Source organism: Urocitellus parryii, chromosome 6, assembly GCF_045843805.1.
Source record: "Urocitellus parryii isolate mUroPar1 chromosome 6, mUroPar1.hap1, whole genome shotgun sequence".
Taxonomy (NCBI): Eukaryota; Metazoa; Chordata; class Mammalia; order Rodentia; family Sciuridae; genus Urocitellus; species Urocitellus parryii.
Genome location: NC_135536.1, coordinates 26,004,801 through 26,024,526, shown reverse-complemented (window position 1 = coordinate 26,024,526; position 19,726 = coordinate 26,004,801). Strand labels below are relative to the sequence as shown.

General features: G+C 41.4%; 1 protein-coding gene across 1 annotated transcript in view; it reads right to left on the bottom strand.

The window, feature by feature from the left end:
* Sptlc2 (serine palmitoyltransferase long chain base subunit 2) overlaps nt 1-11,871 on the bottom strand; it is a 108,088-nt gene extending 96,217 nt beyond the window's left edge. Inside the window, exon 1 of the mRNA XM_077799993.1 lies at nt 11,674-11,871. Coding sequence (XP_077656119.1) covers nt 11,674-11,811 — 138 coding nt within the window. The 5' untranslated portion in view covers nt 11,812-11,871. The remainder of the gene's footprint in view (nt 1-11,673) is intronic.
* Nucleotides 11,872-19,726: the final 7,855 nt, after the last annotated feature.

Genomic DNA, 19,726 nt, shown 5'->3' with positions numbered 1-19,726 from the left:
CCAAGTCCCTAGGATCACAGGTACGTATCACTACACCTGACAGAAACTATCTCTTTTTGATGTAAGAATGAACGTAGATGAACAATTCTGAGTGGATGGGTTATCAGGGACCTCGGAGTTGTCTTTGTCGTTCTGTCCTCTTTTAAGGTGTCTTCATTAGCATCTGCATCAGCAACCACATCTACATTCTATTCCTCAAGAAGAAAGAAACTGAGAAATAAAGGGAAAACCTCTTCTGTTTTAAAGGCTATAATGTAGCAGTGGTCCACAATCTCTCTGTTCACTTCCTACTGACCAGAATTTCATAACATGGCTATTCCTGCCTGTAAAACAGATTGGGAAATATAGACTGCCGCTCAGTGTCCATGTGCTACCTAAAACTCAGAGACTCAACTACTAAAGAGAGGCAGACTGTATACTGGGGGCCAGTTAGCAGTCTCTGCCATACATGTTATGAAGAATAACTCTAACTAGATTTTTCCCTTAAACTGTCAAATTTTCCTGAAACCTTGTATTAAAGAATCTATTGTTGGGGCTGGGGGTGTGGCTCGCCTGGCATGCGAAACGGCGCTGGGTTCGATCCTCAGCACCACATACAAATAAAGATGTTGTGTCCACCAAAAACTAAAAAAAATAAATATTAAAAAAAGAATCTATTGTTCTGTTTACTTTGTGATTTTCTTTATCATAAAAGAGCCTCCAAAGTTAGCATACAAATATTTAATTTGTATTTTTTATTTTATTTTATTTTTTTTACAGGTGGGGGTTTCTATCTTCATATGTATTAACAAGAACTCAGCAAATGGCCAATTATAGCAGGCAATCAAGATCTGCTGCCCCTCACTGGTTACAGCCTAGAACCTACATATATGCCTATAACCCAAGCAACTTAGGAGGCTGAGAAAGGAGGATCACATGTTCAAGGCCAGCCTGGGCAACTAAGTGAGACTCTGTCTCAAAATAAAAAGGGCTAGGGATGTAACTCATGGTCAAGTGCTTGCCTAGCATGCCTACCCCACATACACATGTGTGTGTATACACATGCACATACACACACACACACACACACACACACGCACTCACACAGTCTGATGTCCCTCAATATAGAAAAATACTTATTTATAATTTTGAACCAGGTCATCCTCATCCTAGATAATAAACAATATTCCAAATGAATAAAATTGACAAAGTTGGAAAACATCTTTAAAAAATATTTTGAAGCATAGCGGTTACGCTAACCTGATAAAAATCCAAAACAATATATAAAGTTTTTTACAAAGATACAATGAAGCAGGCTGAAGCAGTGGCTCAGCGGTAGCACACTTGCCTGGCATGTGTGAGGCACTGAGTTCAGTTCTTGACACCACATATAAATAAATAAAGGTCTATCAGCAACTAAAAAAAAAAAATTTAAAAAGATATTATGGACATTTAATGGAACAAAAATGGTCTTTTTAACAAACAGAACTTAAACATTTATATGGGGGAAAAATTAACCTCAACACACTTCATACCTGATTAAAAAAATTAACTCAAATAAATTCTAGGTCTATATGTAAAACACAAAATATAAAACTTTTAGAAGAAACATGGAGATAATTTTTGTGGTCTTGCGTTAGGCAAGGTTTTTTTTTTTTTTTTTTTAGATATAACACCAAAAGCCATTTGTAAAACAGAAATTCTAAGAATTTCTAAGAATAGCACCTGTATCTGTTAACATATTCAGTTGAGAGTAATTGAAACAAACTCTAGCAAACCTAAGCAAACGTTGATTTACTGAAAGGATGATGTGTACACAAAAGAAGAAGGTGGGGAAGAATCAATGGAACAAAAGTGTCTCAGAAAGGGACTGGGCTGGGGCTCTGTGGTAAAGCATGTGCCTAGCATGTGTGAGGCACTGGGTTCAATTCTAAGCACCACATACAATAAATAAAATAAAGGTCCATTGACCAAAAAAAAAGTGTTTCAGAAAGGTAGAAACTAGCAAGCTCTCAGGCCTCAACAGTAGGAGTCATGAACGTTTCTCCCAGGCGTTAATGGTCCACTAACCTCTAGACTTTCCACATCAAAATTAAATCCCCAGGACAGAGGATTGTTGGGTCCCCTTTGACAAAGGTGTTTAACCAGTGCCAATCAGTAAGACCAAGAACCTACAGTCACAAAGCACAGGGGTCCCACCCTGCACAGCAAGGAGTTTTCCCAGAAAAGGGAATTGGGTGCACGCTGGGCTGCCTCTGCAAATGCAGACTCACGGAGGGCACAGACTGGAGGAGGCGACATTACAGGCTCAGGGCATGTTAGAGGTACAAGAAGAGCTCAGAACTGTGAGAGCCCCAGCCCAGTCCCTTTCTGTGGCAGAACTGCTCTCAAGCTTCCTGACTCTGCATCTGTCACAGATCTGTCTGTTATGGGAAAATGCTACAGAGAAGGCTTAGGTGGCAAGTGAGGGCAATAACTGCCCTGTGGACATCAGTTTCCAATGTGCACAGGATGCCCCTTAACTGACATGTTCCTCAATTCTGTTTTGAGGCTGTCAGCAGGAAAATGGTCATGCCAAACTATATGTGAGTTCTACAGCTAGGTTTGAAAGCACTTTCTAGTCTAGTCTACATGAGCTATGTATGTGAGCTCCCTGATTTTCAAAATTTGCCTGCTGAAAAAGGAGGAGACACTTCATGAGTTCAGAGCATGGAATAGCTTGTGTGATCTGCACAAAGCTCCAAAATATTCTCTCTAGTATGTGTGGTATGCAGTAGGGAGAGGCCACGACATATCAGTAAAATTCCAAGAGAAGACCAGCCTATGCAACCAACTCTCAAGAGATAAAAACTATTATCATCCCAAATGTCTAATTTAAATTCTCAAAAATTACCAGTAAATTCTATATTGCCACTTGTAATGACATAGTTAAGTCAGACAAACCTAAATACAACCCAAGCTCTTCCAAGTGATTAACTACTGACCCTGGGCCAGTAGTCTGACTTCAGTCTTCTTATCTGTAAAATGGGGGTACTATTTACCTACCAAGGCTCTTGTCAAGAGTCGATGAAGAGGGATGGGGTTGTGGCTCAGTGGTAGAGCCCTTGCCTGCCATGTGTGAGGCACTGAGTTCAATTCTCAGCACCACATATAAATAAATGAATAAAATAAAGGTCCATCAACAACTAGAAATGAATATTTTTTAATATGTATTTTTTAGTTGTTGATGGACCTTTATGAAGAAACCAGGAGAGGGCCTGGCACACAGCAGGTTTGCAGCAAATGATACCTATTACTACTATCTATCTTTGGTTTCTTGTCACCCAAAGGCACTGCCTACCCTCCTTAAGGAAACAGCCTGTCTCCCTGAGCTCCTCTCACACCACTTCCTCCTAACCAGGTTTTCACAATCCACCTTCCCTAGCAGCTTGTGTGCTGCATCTGTGTGTCTTCTCCCAGGAACAGAGATTCTCTAGTCTTCATCTCTGCTACCTCCTCTTCTGGCTTAATGTCCTCTGCTATCTTCTTTACCAATGGCTTCAACTACCACCTATTCCTTCAATCTCCTGAGATCCATTACATACCAGGTACAAAATAAATAGTAAAAATCTCAAATGTTGGCCTTAGGGGCTTACCAATTAGGTAGAAAGAGGCTTATTTAGACTAATTCAAAATCATCACATGTAAAAAGTCACTACGTTGTACACCAGTTCCTAATCTTTTCAGATCACAAAATTGTTGAATATTTCCCTAACCTCAATATGTGTTGTTTGGAGGAAGGCTAGATCACACCCATAGTCTCAGTACCACTCCATGTCTTACTATACTTAGAAATTAACAGAAAGCAGAGGATTTACAACAGAACACATTAAAAAATGAACACCTTGGGCCAGGCGCAGAGGCACATGCCTATAATCCCGGTGGCTCAGGAAGCTGAGGCAAGAGGATCATGATTTCAAAGACAGCCTCAGCAAAAGCAAGGCACTAAGCAACTCAATGAGACCCTGCCTCTAAATAAAATTTAAAAAATAGGGCTGGGGATCTGGCTCAGTGGTCTAATGCCTCTGAGTTCAATCCCCAGTATCCCCTCTGCTTAAAAATGAACACTTTAAAATTCAGTTGGTATATTAAAAGTACGGCAAAAAGCACAGAACAATTAAGACTAAGGATTTTTTTTACCATTTAACTAAACCCTATAACTAAATCCTCTTTAAAACTAAATATTTTTTTTGCAACACCATAGGTGGAAATAAGAATCATTCTAAATTTGAGTGAATATGTATATGCAGATTTTTGAGAAAAGAGAAAAATAGTCTGAAATTGGACTCAGGTTCATTGGCTATTGTTGAATAATACACCTCAAGAATTAAACCTAATTTGGAATTTTTTTTTAAAAAGGATTGAGAGTTTATTATGGCTATTTTCTTTTTAAAATTTTTTACTTGTTTAGTTATACAGAACATTAAAATGGATTTTGACATATCACACATACATGGAGTGTAACTTCCCATTCTTGTGATTGTATAGGATGTGGTCACACTGGTCATGTATTATATATGAACACAGGAAAGTTATGTCGGATTTGTTCTACTGTCTTTCCCATTCCCATCCCCGCTCCCTTCCCCCAACTCTGCCCTATCTAATCCAGTGAACCTCCCCTTGCTGCCCACTGTGAGTCAGCATCTACATATCAGAGAGAACATTCGACCTTTGTTTTTTGGGGGGATTGGCTTAAAGGTCACCTACTTACTCACAAATGCCAAAATTTCATTCTTCTTTATGGCTGAGTAATATTCCATTGTATATATGTACCATTATTATGGCTACTTTCAAAGAAAGTTTGAATGTGATTCTAGTATCTTTGAAGTTCTGTGTATTTCCTGACAAGCCCTGAAGGGTGATAGGGGAACTGCTGCAGGAGGGAAGAAGCAAGTCCAAGAGTTTCCCACCCTGTTATAGGGAAAAAAGGACCAGCAAAAGGCCTAAGTTTTTTTCTTCATATAAGTAAAATGCATATTCCTCCCATTATAACTGTAAGTAGTATTTTATGTAATAGATATTGTCATATTCTAGGAATGGCCTATAATATATATGTTTCCTTAACCAGGTTGCAAACATTTTTCACTGTTAATAGCTGAATAAGAGGCTGGGGATGTGGCTCAAGCGGTAGCGCGCTCGCCTGGCATGCGTACGGCCTGGGTTCGATCCTCAGCACCACATACAAACAAAGATGTTGTGTTCGCCAAAAACTAAAAAAAAAAAAAAAAAAAAAGCTGAATAAACTGGGCATGGTGGCACATGACTATAATCCCAGCGGCTCAAGAGGCTGAGGCAGGAATATCACGAGTTCACAGTCAGCCTCAGCAATGGCCAGGCCCCAAGCAACTCAGGTGTTAAGTGCCCTTGGGTAAAATCTAAAAACTCTAACCTCAAAGAAATGGAAAGTAGAATGGAGGTTACAAGAGGCCCAGGGAAAAGTGGGAAAGAGAAGGAGCAGAGGTTGATAAATGGATTCTAAGTTAGGCAGAGAGGTTCTGGTGTGCTATAGGGTACCTAAAGAAAACAATGCACTATGTGTTTCAAAAAGTTAAAAGAAATGATTTTGAGTTTTTACCATAAAGGAATGATGGCTAGGTGCAGTGATGCATGCCTATAATCCCAGTAGCTAGGGAAGCTGAGGTAGGACGATTGTGAGCTCAAAGCCACCTCAGCAATTTATCAAGGCCCTAAGTAAGACTCTGTGTACAAATAAAATATGAAAAAGGGCTGAGGATGTGGCTCAGTGGTTAAGCACCAAAAAAGAAAAGAAATGATGTTTGAGGAGATGGATATACTTAACCTGATTTAAACATTATATGGTACCCCATTAAGTACAGAATTTTTATGTTTTTATGTATCAGTTAAAAAGTAAATTTTAAGCTGGGCACAGTAGCACACGTCTGTAATCCCAAGTTCAAAACCAGCCTCAGCAAAAGCAGGGCCCTAAGCAACTCAGTGAGACCCTGTCTTTAAATAAAATACAAATTAGGGCTGGGGGTGTGGCTCAGTGGTTCAGTGCCCCTGAGGTCAATCTCCAGTACTCCCCAAAAAATAAATAAATAAATCTTAAAATAATGAATCCCCAAAACAAGGATTATCCCAATGTGTTAAGGTCCAGGGGAATACTTATTATGTCTATAATCAGAAATAAAAATAATTTTAAAACAAAAGGAAAAACAGCTGACTCAAACTTCATAATGGGTCATCAAAGTAGTCTTAAAGATAGCAAATATAAATTTTCTGAGATTAAGTGGGTCAAGAGAAAAGGAGTTTTCTAATCATCACAAACTTCAAATTATATTATAGAAGGTTTCTTAGAAACTATTCAGAAGGCCAATGACTTTTGAGGTCACAAACCATTTAATCAAGTGAGATACACCCACTCAGCATGCAGACACTGCCTCTACCCATCCCTCTCAATTGCCTATTCTACCAATAAACACTGCTGCTTTCTTTGAAAAACTGAACCTAACTGAACCAACCAATTAGCCCTCTGGATGAGTGTACTATGTGCTTATAGGGTACCTGGGCCCTCCCCCAAAGTGGGCAAGTCTGCCCTTGCTGAACATCCAAGTTTTAAAATGCTACCTTAAAAACAGTTACCTATTTTCCCCAAGAATTCTTATTAGAGAGAATTTTGAATACCACAAATTACTAGAATCTTTCAGAACTAACTAGTGAAAATCAAATATTCTTTCACTTGAAGCAAAAAAGTATTTAAAACAAAAATTCTTATTCCTAGGTCTAAGTAGTTACATTGTTTCTGAAAAACCTGGAGGCCTTCAGGGCTTCTTATCAGGCCCTGCCAAACCTGAGCAGGTAGAATGGCCATTCCAGCTATTCCTCCTGTTTCTGCCTCAGACTCAACTTCTTTCCTCAACTACTATCACATTAATTCCCCAGTTACAGTTTCCCTTCAATGGAAACAAAAGCTAGTAGCTATTTAGTAAACCACCCTTCATTAGTTATTTATTTGACTTCCTCTAAGAAGCAAGACCAACACTTTGTTCTTTCTACTTTGCCCGTCTTGCTATTTAAAATAATGTATGGGGTGCAGTGGCGTACCCATAATCCCAGTGGCTCTAGAGGCTGAGGCAGAAGATTACAAGTTTAAAGCCAGCCTCAGCAACTTATCAAGGCCCTAAACAACTCAGTGAGACCCTGGGGCTGGGGATGTAGTTCAGTGGTTAAGTACCCCTGGGTTCAACCCCCAAGTACTAAAAAAAGAAAAGAAAACTTGTGCTCCAGTGCCTCCTGGAGATAGAATCCTACTTATTCTAGCGACTCTTACACTTCTAAGATATCATTAAAATAATTCCCAAAAGAAGAAAGTTCAAAACTGTCTCAAAGGCAGATAATATCTTTTCCTTTCATACTAGTTAACTGATTAAGCAAGGTAAAATGAAAAGTCCTTTTTGTTGGTTTGAGATGGGGTCTCTCTAGCTGTGGTACCCAGCTTGGGCTGGGCTGAAGCTCCAGCCTCAGTTTCCCAAGTAGCTGGGCTTACAGGTATGCTCCATAGTACACAACTTGAAAAGTCGTTATTTTTTTTCTTCTAATAAAATTTTTCTTTTTTCTTTTTTCTTTTTGCAGTGCTAGGATTGAACTCTGGGATGTTCTACCACTGACAGATATCATCAGTTCATTTTATTTTATTTTTTTGAGTCCAAGTCTTGCTAAATTGCTCAAGGTGGCCATAAACTTGCAATCCTGCTTCAGCTTCCGGAGTCACTGGAATTACAGACATGCACCACCACTCCCAGCATTGGGAGTGCTGCTAACATGGAGTTTTAAAAACAAACAATCAGGAAAATTTTTTACTTCAGGTACAACCAAACCATGTCATTTATTTAATGAAATGTTAAATTTACAGAAACTCTTGGTAATTAAGATCACTGGAAAAATGTAACTCACTGTTGAGAAAATTTCCTCAAATCCTCTGAAGTCTTTAAAACTAAGACAGAGCCAAGCACAGTGGCCTGTAATCCGAGCCGGCAGCTCTGGAGGCTGAGGCAGGAGGATGGTGAGTTCAAAGCTAGGCACTACACCACTCAGTGAGACCCTGTCTCTGATAAAATACAAAATTGGGCTGGGGATGTGGCTCAGTGGTTGAGTGCCCCTGAGTTCAGTCCCTGGTATCCAAAAAAAAAAAAAAGGGGGGGGGGCGGGGAGGGGGATAGAAATAAGACAGAATTCTTGGCTTGGGATGTGGCTCAAGTATTAGCGAGCTCGCCTGGCATGCGTGAGGACCTGGGTTCCATCCTTAGCACCACATAAAAATAAAATGAAGATACTGTGTCTATCTAAAACTAAAAAATAAATATTTTTTTAAAAAGACAGAATTCTTTATCAAGATTCATTTTAGTAAAGTCCTACAAAAACATAAAAGGATTGAATTACATAAAATCCCAAGTTTCTTTCCTTTTTTTTTTTCTTTCTTTTTTTTTTTTTTTTTTTTGGTACTGGGTTTGAACTCAGGAGCACTTAACCACTGAGCCACATTCCCAACCCTTTCTTTTTTTTGAATTTTATTTAGAGACAGGGTCTCACTGAGTTGCTTAGTGCCTCACTAAACTGCTAAGGCTGGCTTTGAACTTTCGATCCTCCAATCCTCCCGGATCCTCCCGGCTCCACTTCTTGAGTGGCACTGTGCCCTGCCCAAAGGTTCTTTTTTTTTTTTTTTTTAGTTGAAGTTGGACACAATACCTTTATTTTAAATACTTTTATGTGGTGCTGAGGATTGAACCCAGGGCCTCACACGCGTAGTAGGCGAGTGTTCTGCTGCTGAGCCACAACCCCAACCCCTCAAGGCATCACTTTTTTTTTTAATATTTATTTATTTATTTATTTATTTTCGTTTTCCACGGACACAACATCTTTGTTTGTATGTGGTGCTGAGGATCGAACCCCACCGCTACCGCTTGAGCCACATCCCCAGCCGCCAAAGGTTCTTTCTAATTCGAATTCTGTCAAAGTTTCCCAAAGGCTAATTGTCACCCTTTATCTCAAAATCTGATCCTCCTCCCAATCATCTGAATGGAAAAATCACTGCTTTACTGTTTAGCTCTTCTGAAAACTACTGACATCTCTAAACAGTAATGTCTGATTGTTTTCAAACTCCTTCCTTTAACACCATCTATTTAAGTAAACTCAACCTGAATCTAAGAGTTGACATTTTAGCATATGCATGCATCTCAGAAGCATACTGTAGGGTATGTGGAAATCTTAAGTTTGTTACCTCTCTCCTGCTTATTAAAAGACAAATATTAGGTTATGTGAGGAAATGTATTTATCTGTACCACATTACACTACATATTTAATAAAAGATCGACACACACCTATATGCCTAACATCTTTTTTTTTTTTTTTTGAGTTCAAGGATTGAATTCAGGGGCACTCCACCACTGAGCCACATCTCCAGCCCTATTTTGTATTTTATTTAGAGACAAGGTCTCACTGAGTTGCTTAGCTCCTCACTTTTGCTGAGGCTGGCTTTGAATTTGCAATCCTCCTACCTCAGCTTCCCAAACCGCTGAGATTAACAGGCGTGCACCACTGCACTCGGCTATGCCAAACATCTTTATGTATTGTGAGACATGGTTGGCAAGATTTCCCCCAGAACATAAGGAAATATAGGTAGTGGTTTCAGTCTCTGTAATTGAACAAAAGCAACTTTAAAATATTTTTAATATACCCTTGCTCTCATTAAGTTGATCTGTCTTCTGCATAAGAGAAAGAATGAAGAAAAACTCAAACAATATGCCTCTATATGAATGTACAGATCTACAGGTCTGAAGTCTGTTTTTAAGAGTCTGGAAAACAATTTTCTAGAGTGGACATTGCAGCTCTTAGAGCATTCCATTAGACCATTCTTCCAAATACCATCCATGTGCCTTGAGGGAAATTGTTCACTAAAGTATGTTCCCAAAATTCCACCAGATGTTACAGTCACAGATTTTTCATTAGTAACTTGACACTCCCTCACCTTATTAGTTGGGAACCTCTGAAGAATTATCATGCCTACAAATGCTAAATTAAGATATTATGGAAAGGGAGAAATTGCATTGACTATTTAATCAGAATATAACTCCTGATGACTGAAAAGAACACCCAAATATACAGCACCTCTAACATGTGAACAGTTTTCTCTTGACTTCTTTTCCCCTCCTCACTCATTCAACTGTGAAGTGTTTTCTAACTCCAACTGTTAAATTTCCCTATTACATTCTATACCACACCAATTTTGTCTTATTAGTCACTTATATTGCTAGGAAAACAACAAATTCTTCCACCACTTGTTTTTTATCACACCCTCTTTCGCAAAATCATTTCTTAAAAAGTGAAAACTCACCTTTTGAATCCGTGTACCTCTCTATCTTGACGTCTTACAAATTCATGGGAATCAAGTCTTTTTCACCTATTTTCCACCCTCTCCCACATAGTCTCAGTATCTCAAATGACCTGGAGAAATGCTTTTTTGTTTGTTTGTTTCATACCAAACAGTAACAGGCCTATCCATCACAGCTACTACTGTTGGGGGGTGGGGATTACCAAATATTTATGTTAAGGCCAAATTAAGATATCCCATCAAAAACTCCAACAGTCACTCTACTGCTAAAGAAAACAGGGTACTTTAAAAAAAAAAAGTTTTCTTTAACATCTGAACAAGACTTATAAATACTAAAATCAATTAAATTATCACAACACTCTCTTCCAGTCACATTAATCTTGCATCTTTTTAACCAGTTCATTTTTAAGAACACTTTTCAGCAGAAGAGGCAGCCCTGAGAATTGGAAGGTTGATAATAAGTAATGTGAATTCAGAACTTTTCGAAATATTTTAGAACTGCCTGAACCTGGTTGATGATTCAACCTTGATTAATTAGTATAGAGACTCATCACAAGTTAGCCAACAATCCCCTGTGTGATGGCACTTCTGCTAGGTCAAAAGGATCACCTAATTCAACCTGGAGAGTGGGAGGGGGGGTCTCACCTCCACAGGCAGGGTAAAAAGATAATGCTTTCTAGGCATTGGAGCAGGTTCACTGCCAGCCAGGTCCATGGTCCACTGTCCTGCTAGTGGAAGAAGTCTAGAATATGGTAGGAAGACACTGGGTGTTTCCACCTGGCACCATCTCCTAACTTTCTTTGCCTCCTAAGGACCCCAAGGGTGGTTTTCCTTGGGCGGTTGCAGGATTCTTATTAAAAGGACGCAACTACCTCGTGGGTTTGAGGAGGAAACCTCGGGTGAAAAAACTAGGAGCCCTTGCGCAGATCCTGCTTGGGTCCGAAGGGTCACTGACAGCCTCCCCTGGGGAGCCGCCCGCACTTCTGGCGGGATCAGGCAGAGGGAGGAACCGCGGGCTCCAGCGGAGCTCAAGCCTCGGGGGGGAGGGGAAGACCTTCAGGCGCGCAGGGATGGGGAGCCCCGCGCCGCCCTTGAGCCTCGGGGCTTGGGGAGGCCCGGTCAGCGCGCGGACACGGCCGCCAGCACACCTGAGCCGCGCCCAGCCCGGCAGTCGGTCACCGCGACCTCGCCCTGCCCGGCCGCCCCCTGGGCCCGCCCGACGGCTGCCCCGGCCGAGCCCCGACGTCAGCTCGCGGGGTCCCGGCCCACCGCCCCCGACCCGACCCGGTCGCCCGGTCCCATCGTACCTGACCGGCAGCGGCTGCGGCAGCGGCGGCGGCGGCGGCGCTGCTCCTCACGTACCCGTTCCGCACTTCCCCGTTCGCCACGCAGCCGTTCGCGCGCGCTGGGCGGCGGCAGCAGCAGCCTCCGGGTTCCGGCCGCATCGTCCGGCAGCACCAGGCGCAGGGAAGGCTCTGTAAGCAGCGGCGGCAGCTCCGACTCCCGCTCCGCACCGCACCCACCTCCCCGAAACCGGAAATGGCTGCAGCGCCGCCGCCAATTCCCGGTGCGGCCGTCACACGGAGGTGGGGCCCGCTCTCCGGAGGACGCGACTCGCCCAAGGCCGGGTGATGAAGGGGGACCCGGGGCGGGGCCGAGCCGCGCAGGGACGAGGGCCTGACGGAGGCTGGCCAATCCGGAGGAGGAGGAGGCGGACCTGTGCTGCTTCCCAGCCAATCACGGGTAAGAGCAGCGCGGCTCTCCCTCATCGAGGGGGCTTCTCTAGAAGGGACTCGTGGACCTGGCACCTGATTGGAGACCCAAGCCAGGTCGTGGAGGGCTTGGCAGCCTAATGGTCCAGACTAAGGAGGAGGCGGAGTCCAGGAAAAAGTAACCAATGAGAGTGTGAGGAAAGAAAGAGGGGCTGAACCTGTCTCTAGAGCGGGTTCCCTGGTTCTCCCGGACAGGTGGTGCCCTCTCTGCCATTGCCTCCTGGGAAGTAGAATCCCAGCCCAAGACAGGCAGCTCATTATTTCATTAGCAAATCCCCCTGTGGGTATTAATAGAATAGCCTTTTTGACAGTCTCTCACCATTCTTCAATATGCAACACACGTTAACACAATTCTTAAGTAATAATTCAGATGTCTCTTCTTGTGCCCTTCACGTTTGTCCCTGTCAGGGTTTTCCCCACTTCCTTTTAAAGACTTTTCTTGAAAATCAGGAAACCTGGGCTGTGGATATGGCTCAGTGGTAATGTCTGCCTGGCTTGCATGAGGCCGTGGGGATTCAAAAAATAAAGCAAGAAAATCAGGAAACCTTTCAACTCTGTCAACTAGACACTAAAATTTGAATATTTAACCACTTCGGGACTCAAATTTCTTGAAACGGAGTTAATACTTTCTGCTTCACAGACTCATTGCTAGAATTATATTAGTAAAGTGTTATGCATCAAAATATCTTACCCAGTCTAGGAGCATGGTAAATATTATTTTCTAGCTCTTTTAGTTCTGTCTTTGTAGAGTGGTTAAAAAAAAAGAAGTTTGATCTACATTAAAGCAAGAGACTTTCAGTTACCCATAAAGAATTTAGTGTCAAGTTAAAGAGTATAGACTCGAGTCAGTCTGGGTTTCAATCCTGGCTGTGCCATTACTAGCTGACTGACCTCTATTTGTCTTCCTCTGTTCAGTGGGGATAATAATAGTTGTCATCAGGATCTAATGAGTTAATACATGTAAGGTGTTTTGCATAGGACCTAGCAATTAGGAAGCATTCATTAAGTGCTGGTTATTATTAATTGCTGACTGCACCTCATAGAGTCCCTGCATTTTCCCCCTACTCTCCTGGAGCTTTAGAAACAGGTTGATAAGGAATCAGTTTTGCGTGGGGAACTGAACAGTAAGAGCAGGTGGGGAAGACACCTATTTGAATGGACAAACATTAAGATCCTGAAGTGAACATAAGTCAATGGATTAGGGTAAAATAAAAAAAAAGAATATTATGCACCATGAAACTGACATTCCAGGGAGAGACAAGTGCACATATAAAGAAAACAATAAAAGGCTGACCCAGGCCAGGAGGAACTGGGTGACAGGACTTCTGGTGAGGAAGGATGGATGACAGTGGCAAGTCAAATTTCCATATAGCAAGTTTTCAGGGCAGAAATATGTTGGAAGCAGGAGCAGGACCTAAGAGATTTTATTGAAGCTTAGATAATGAGCTGAATGAATCTTGAGAAGGCTTGAGAGGATGATAGAGAACGAGATGGATCTTGAGGATGAGCAGGATTTGGAAAACAAGAACTGAGAAGGAAAGGGAGGGTGTTCTAGAAAGAGGGTACCTGCAAAAGCTCAAGTGCAGAGGATGGAAAGAGCAAAGTCTGAACTGGAGCCTAAGAAGAGTAAAGGTACCTGGCTAGATTAGAGGGATCCTGTTAGCCAGTCCCACCTTCCTGAAGGGAGGACTCCAGCTCCTTATCTTGTTCTGCCACTTACTCATCATGTGTGGTCTTGAGGCAGTCATGTATACCCAGCCCTGGTTTCCTCACTCATCTTCTGAAGTTAATACCTGTGCTACTTACCTCACAAATGATTGGATTGCTCCATATGCCATTGCTAAATCGAAAAATGGATGTCTCAGTAGGCAGTAGGAAACACTCCAGGCTCCAGGCTTGTGAAAGGTGCCTCATCATCCTAACTTTATAGAATTCATATGCAAAGTTTGTGCTGGACTCAAGAAACATAATTCTCCTCTTCCTTCAAGGTTGCTCAAGCCACATTAGGTACAAAGCCTTTCTTGAATGTCAGCCTCCCTATAACATTAGGAGGTTGACGTTCAAGGTGTCCATTACAAGAAGATAGAACCTAGGAATAAAAAGAACAAACAACAATACTTTGGAATGCAAGTTAAAGGAGAAGCTCTCCTGTATAGCAATAGGGATTGCTTCCTAGAAGAGAAATGAAATGAAAGAAACCAGGCATTTCACAGGGGGAGTAGCCAGCCTGCACTATCAGACTATCAGATAGGAGTTTTGGTTGCACACAGTGCAAGTCAACTTTCACTGACTGACATGGAAGATAATTCACTGGAAGGTTATCGGCAGCTCAGAGACTTGCCTGAAGCTCCAGTAGGCCAGGCAGCAAGGACCACAACAAGGCTTTGTGGCAGGAACTCTGCTGAGCAGGTTCAATTTCTTCCACCCAGCCCTTCCCTCCTTCCGTGGCTTGGTCAGGGGTCAGAGTCCTGCGGAGAGCATCTGATTGACTGAGTTAGGTCACACCACACAGGCACAGACAGAAAAGGGATATGGCTCCTTCACTTTCACTGGTAGAAGGGACCTACCAACATTCACCCTCCAAGAAGAGGATACACAATGAGGAAAGGTGATTTCCCAAAAGGAAATTGGGGACCAAATAGAAAAAAGGAACGGACACCCAACAAGCAAAAATGATGAATGCCCACTTTATCTGTAAGACCAAAGAAGAATCACAGGATAAAAAGTGCCCTTTAGAAGTGATCTGCTTCTGTCAACACCAGAGCTAGACCACTCAGAGCTACTTTCTGATCCTGACTCTGAGACCTTCATTTAGTCTTCTCTTTTCAAACTTCCCATGCTTCATTCATTCATTTCTCTATTTTGGTCACTCACTTAACAAATATATATATATATATTATTTTGCTGAGCATCCTGTCAGATAACACAACTACAAGGATAAGCAGAAAGTATAGGGTCTCTGCCCTTATGGAAATCTCAGTCTTCATTTACAAGAAATGGGTCTCTATTTCCTTTACATTATTCCTAATCAAATACAACCAGGGAAAGAGACTACTGCTCTCCCTGGAATTCTGACCCCATTTTTGCAGAAAAACCTTAGATAATTTTTTCGATCATTTTTGGCGGCAATATTTATATCCACAAAACTGGACAGGCCCTGGAACAAGAGCTAAGAATTGCATTATTATTGGGAGGACCGAGCTATTTAAAGGAATGATTGCATGCATATATGAAACTTTAAAAGGAATAATAGGAGCTGGGAATGTAGCTCAGTGGCAGAACACTTATCCATCATGCATGAGGCTCTGGATTCAATCCCCAGCACTGCAAAAAAAAAAATAAAAAAGAGGGATCATAGTTTCTGATTACGCACCTACTGGGTGCCTGCTGAGCATCCACTAGAGCAATTTTAATCTGTGTCTAACAAGGCATCTGCAATAGGTGCTCTGTAGTAAGATAGATGAGCACTCCAGGAATTGGCTAGAACCTGTGTCTCAATGGCAGGTCTCTGCCCTTGTGTTTCCTCTGCTCCAGAAACACCTCTGAACTTCCAACTGAACTGCCACACCCTACACTGCCATCCTGAATTTCCTGTGGGCACTCATCCAGCTTAATGTTGCAATTATCTGAGGTTCTGTTTCAGGAAGTGAACTTTTGCTTCTGGCTCCAGGAAGGAGAAAAAGGGGTGGTGATCGAGATAACAATTATGATGATAGTGGTAGAGTTAGGATGTTAGGATTCTGACTTGCAGTTTTGAACTGAATTCAAAATGAATTTATAAAAAAAGATTTATTGGTTCTAATAAACAAAAAGGCCAGGGGCATATCTGACTGTTTCCCTGTATCCCAGTGAAGTCATTAGGAATTTGTCTTCATCCTTGGTTTGGTATCCCTCGTGGTTGACTTTATTGCCATATTAGTTGTCACCACATGATGACATGTTACATAGCAAGCAAGCTTGCCATGAGTAGCTTTAAAATCTTAGCCAAGGTGCCAGCCACAGTGGTGCAACTCTGTAATCCCAGCAGCTCAGAGGCAGGAGGATTGCAAATTCAAAGCCAGCCTCAGCAACCTAGAAAGGCCCTCAGTAACTTAGCAAGACCCTATCTCAAAATTAAAAAGTTTGGGGATGTGGCTTGGTGGTTAAGTGCCTCTGGGTTCAATCTCCAGTAACCAAAATAATAATGATGATGATGTTAAAAATCTCATCCAAGGGGCTGTGAGTGTAGCTCAGTGGTAGAGTGCTTCCCTAGCATGTGGGAGCCCCTGGGTTCCAGCCTGGCATCACAAAAAAACAAAAACAACAAAAAGCTCAGCCAGGAGACAGTCCTTTTTTTTGGTAATCCCCCCTGAGGTGGACTCCCATTGCCTCAGATGGATGTTGAATTGATTGGCCAGGCCTGAATCTTGTACCTACCCACTCCACCAATTTGAGGCCAGTGCTTTCCCGACTGGAAGAGATGGGTATTGTTACCATATAAAAGTGATAGGCAGCTGTAATTAACACAGGACCATTTTACTGACCATATTGGATGTGATGACAGTAACAAGCAGGAAGCAGGGATGCATAGAAGATTCTCAGCATTTTAGGCAATGTTACAGGGAAAAAAACTCACTCTCTTTCCCATAACTCTTTTTGTATTTACCTGGCTCTGCTATATATTCTTAGATTTTAAAAATGACATCTTTTAGGGCTGGGGATGTGGCTCAAGTGGTAGCGTGCTCGCCTAGCATGTGTGAGGCACTGGGATCAATTCTCAGTACCACATAAAAATAAAGACTAAAAAATAATTTTTTTGAATGACATCTTTTAAAGCATAACACCTTTTATTTCAATCCTGATCAATGTTTTCCATTCTGACCAATCTATGCCCACATTTTAGCTGGTTGCTTCTGCACTGTCCATTCCACTTTTCCTTCATGGGTTAGTATGTATGTATGTATGCATGCATGTATTTATTGGTAGCTGGGCTTGAACCCAAGAGCACTTAGCCACCGAGTTACATTCCCAGCCCTTTTTATTTTTTATTTTGATAGTCTTGCTAAATTGCTTAGGGCCTCACTGAGTTGCTGAGGTTGGTTTTGAACTTGGGAAACCCCTAGCTAGCTGGGATTGCACCACCACACCGAGAGTAATATTTATTTATTTAAAAATGAGTTAACTTTTGCCCAAACTATTGCCACAGAAATGGGCTCAGGAGTTTGTTGATTCGATGATGATTAATGATCAGGGGAAAGAAACCTCTCTGTTCTCCCAAGGGAGTGGTAGATGAATGTGAAGCTTACAAGTGATACATGGAAAGACACCGAAGAATGAAACCTGAATCAGGGCCTGATGAGGTGGTGCACACCTGTAATCCCAGTGACTCCGGAGGAAGGCAGGATAATAGTGAGTTCAAAGCCAGTCTCAGCAATTTAGTGAAACCCTAAGGAATTTAGTGAGACCCTACCTCAAAATAAAATATAAAAAGGGTTGGAGATGTGGCTCAATGGTTATGTGCTCCTGGGTTTAATCCCTGGTACCAAAATAAATAAATAAATAATGAAGCCAGTATCAGGAAGAAGTGGGTGGAGTGCATCAAGACACATGGAGTTGGTGGTCTGATAGAACCGTGCCTGAAGCCTAGACTAGACATTTCTTTGTTTATGCAGGTTGAAGTTTTATGGGCTTTTTGTTTTATGGTGGAACTTAAAGCACCCTAACTCTTAATAGTTTCTCAGCAGATTTTTTTTAGAGCATTACTGAAGTATAATTGACATTAATCTAACTGCATGTTCAAGTGTATGATTTGATGAGATTTGATATGTGTACACCTATGAATTCATCTTCACGATCAAAATAATAAGCATGTACATCATCCTCAAAAAGTCTCCTGGTGCCTTTTTGGAATCCCTCCCTGCTCTGTCACCCTCCCTTTTATAGTTTTAGTGTAATTTCCGGCGTCTTTCAAAGGTCCATATGTAAAATCCTCATCGTGGCAACCTTGGGAGATGCTGTGGGCCTTTAAGAGGTAGGCCTTTAGGGGGAGGTTATTAAGTCATTGGGGCATGGCTTCAAAGGGGGAGTATGGGACCCCCACCCACCCTGCTCTGTTTCCTAGCTTCAGATATTACTGCCAGTTGCTGCTAACCATGACATATGCTCCCACAGTTGCCATTACCACTGGCCTAAGCCAATGGGGCTGCCTAATCTTGAACTTGAACATCCAAACTATGAGCTAAAAATAAGTCTTTTCTCTTTATAAGTTAGCTGCATCTGAAATTTTGTAGAAGAAATGCAAAGCCAATATATTCCCTGTCCAAGACTTTATGTCATATAGCCTAGCTTTTATTTTCCAGAATTTTATTTAAATGGAATGATATAGTCCATTTTCTCTTTGACTTCTTTCATTCAGTATAATATTTGGGAATACATCCATGTTGTTGCTTGTGTTTTTGTTCCTTTTTGTTGCTGGATAGGATATTTTCATTGTATGGATGTACAGCCATTTGTTTATTCATTCACCTGTTGATAGACATTTGCCTTTTTTTCTAGTTTGGGGCTATTGTGAATAAAGTTGCTCTAAATCTGTGTGGGCAAATCTTTGCGTGGATATAAACTTTCATTCTTCTTGGTTAAATACCTAGGAGTGGGATCTTTTTTAGAAATATATTTTTCTATTAAATGAAGGAAAGTTAGAATATAATATAGGCCAAAACAAGAAAAAGTAAAAGACACTAATAATATATCTTGATACATATCCTTCCAGGAATGATAATTAAGAAAATAGAAGAGTGGAGCTAGGTGCTGTAGCACACGTTTGTAATCTCAGTGGTTTGGGAGGCTGAGACAGGAGAATTGCGAGTTCAAAGACAGTCTCAGCAAAAGCGAGGTGCTAAGCAACTCAGTGAGACCCTATCTCTAAATAAAATACAAAAAAGGGCTGGGGATGTGGCTCAGCAGTCAAGTGGTCCTGAGTTTAATCCCCAGTACAAAAAAGAATAAAAAGAAAGAAAGAAAGAAAAAAGCAAAACAGATGGGAAGAGAATTTCAGGAAAATGAACATGATGAGCAGTCACCTAGAAACAAGACAGCCTACACTGAGCAGACCACATGTCATTTACTCCTGGTGCAGGTCCTAAAGCAGTGGTACTCAATCTGCAGTTGCATCATGACACATAGCTTTCAACACATGCTGACTTATAGTTAAGGTACTTGTGTTTTCATTTGTGTTTGTTTTCTCATCCACTAAATAGTGATACATGCTTAGTTATCATGTGGGGTTATTTATACATCTTTTCATGTATTTGTATGTGAGTCAAACCCTCAAATCCTTGTTCATGTTGTAGATGATTCAAAGCTTTCCTACTTTTCAATTCTTACCATTTTTAAAAATGATGCATCTATTTATAATCTTAATATTTTAAGACCTAATTACAGAGTGGGACTACAAGTTTGTTTGAATAATCAAAAAAGCAATTAGTGTACCTTATTAATAAAGGACAAAACCCACACTTTTGGGGGTTTGTTTTTGGTACTAAGGATTGAATCCAGGAATACTCTCCAAATGAGCTACACCCTAGTCCTTTTATTTTTTTTATTTTGAGGC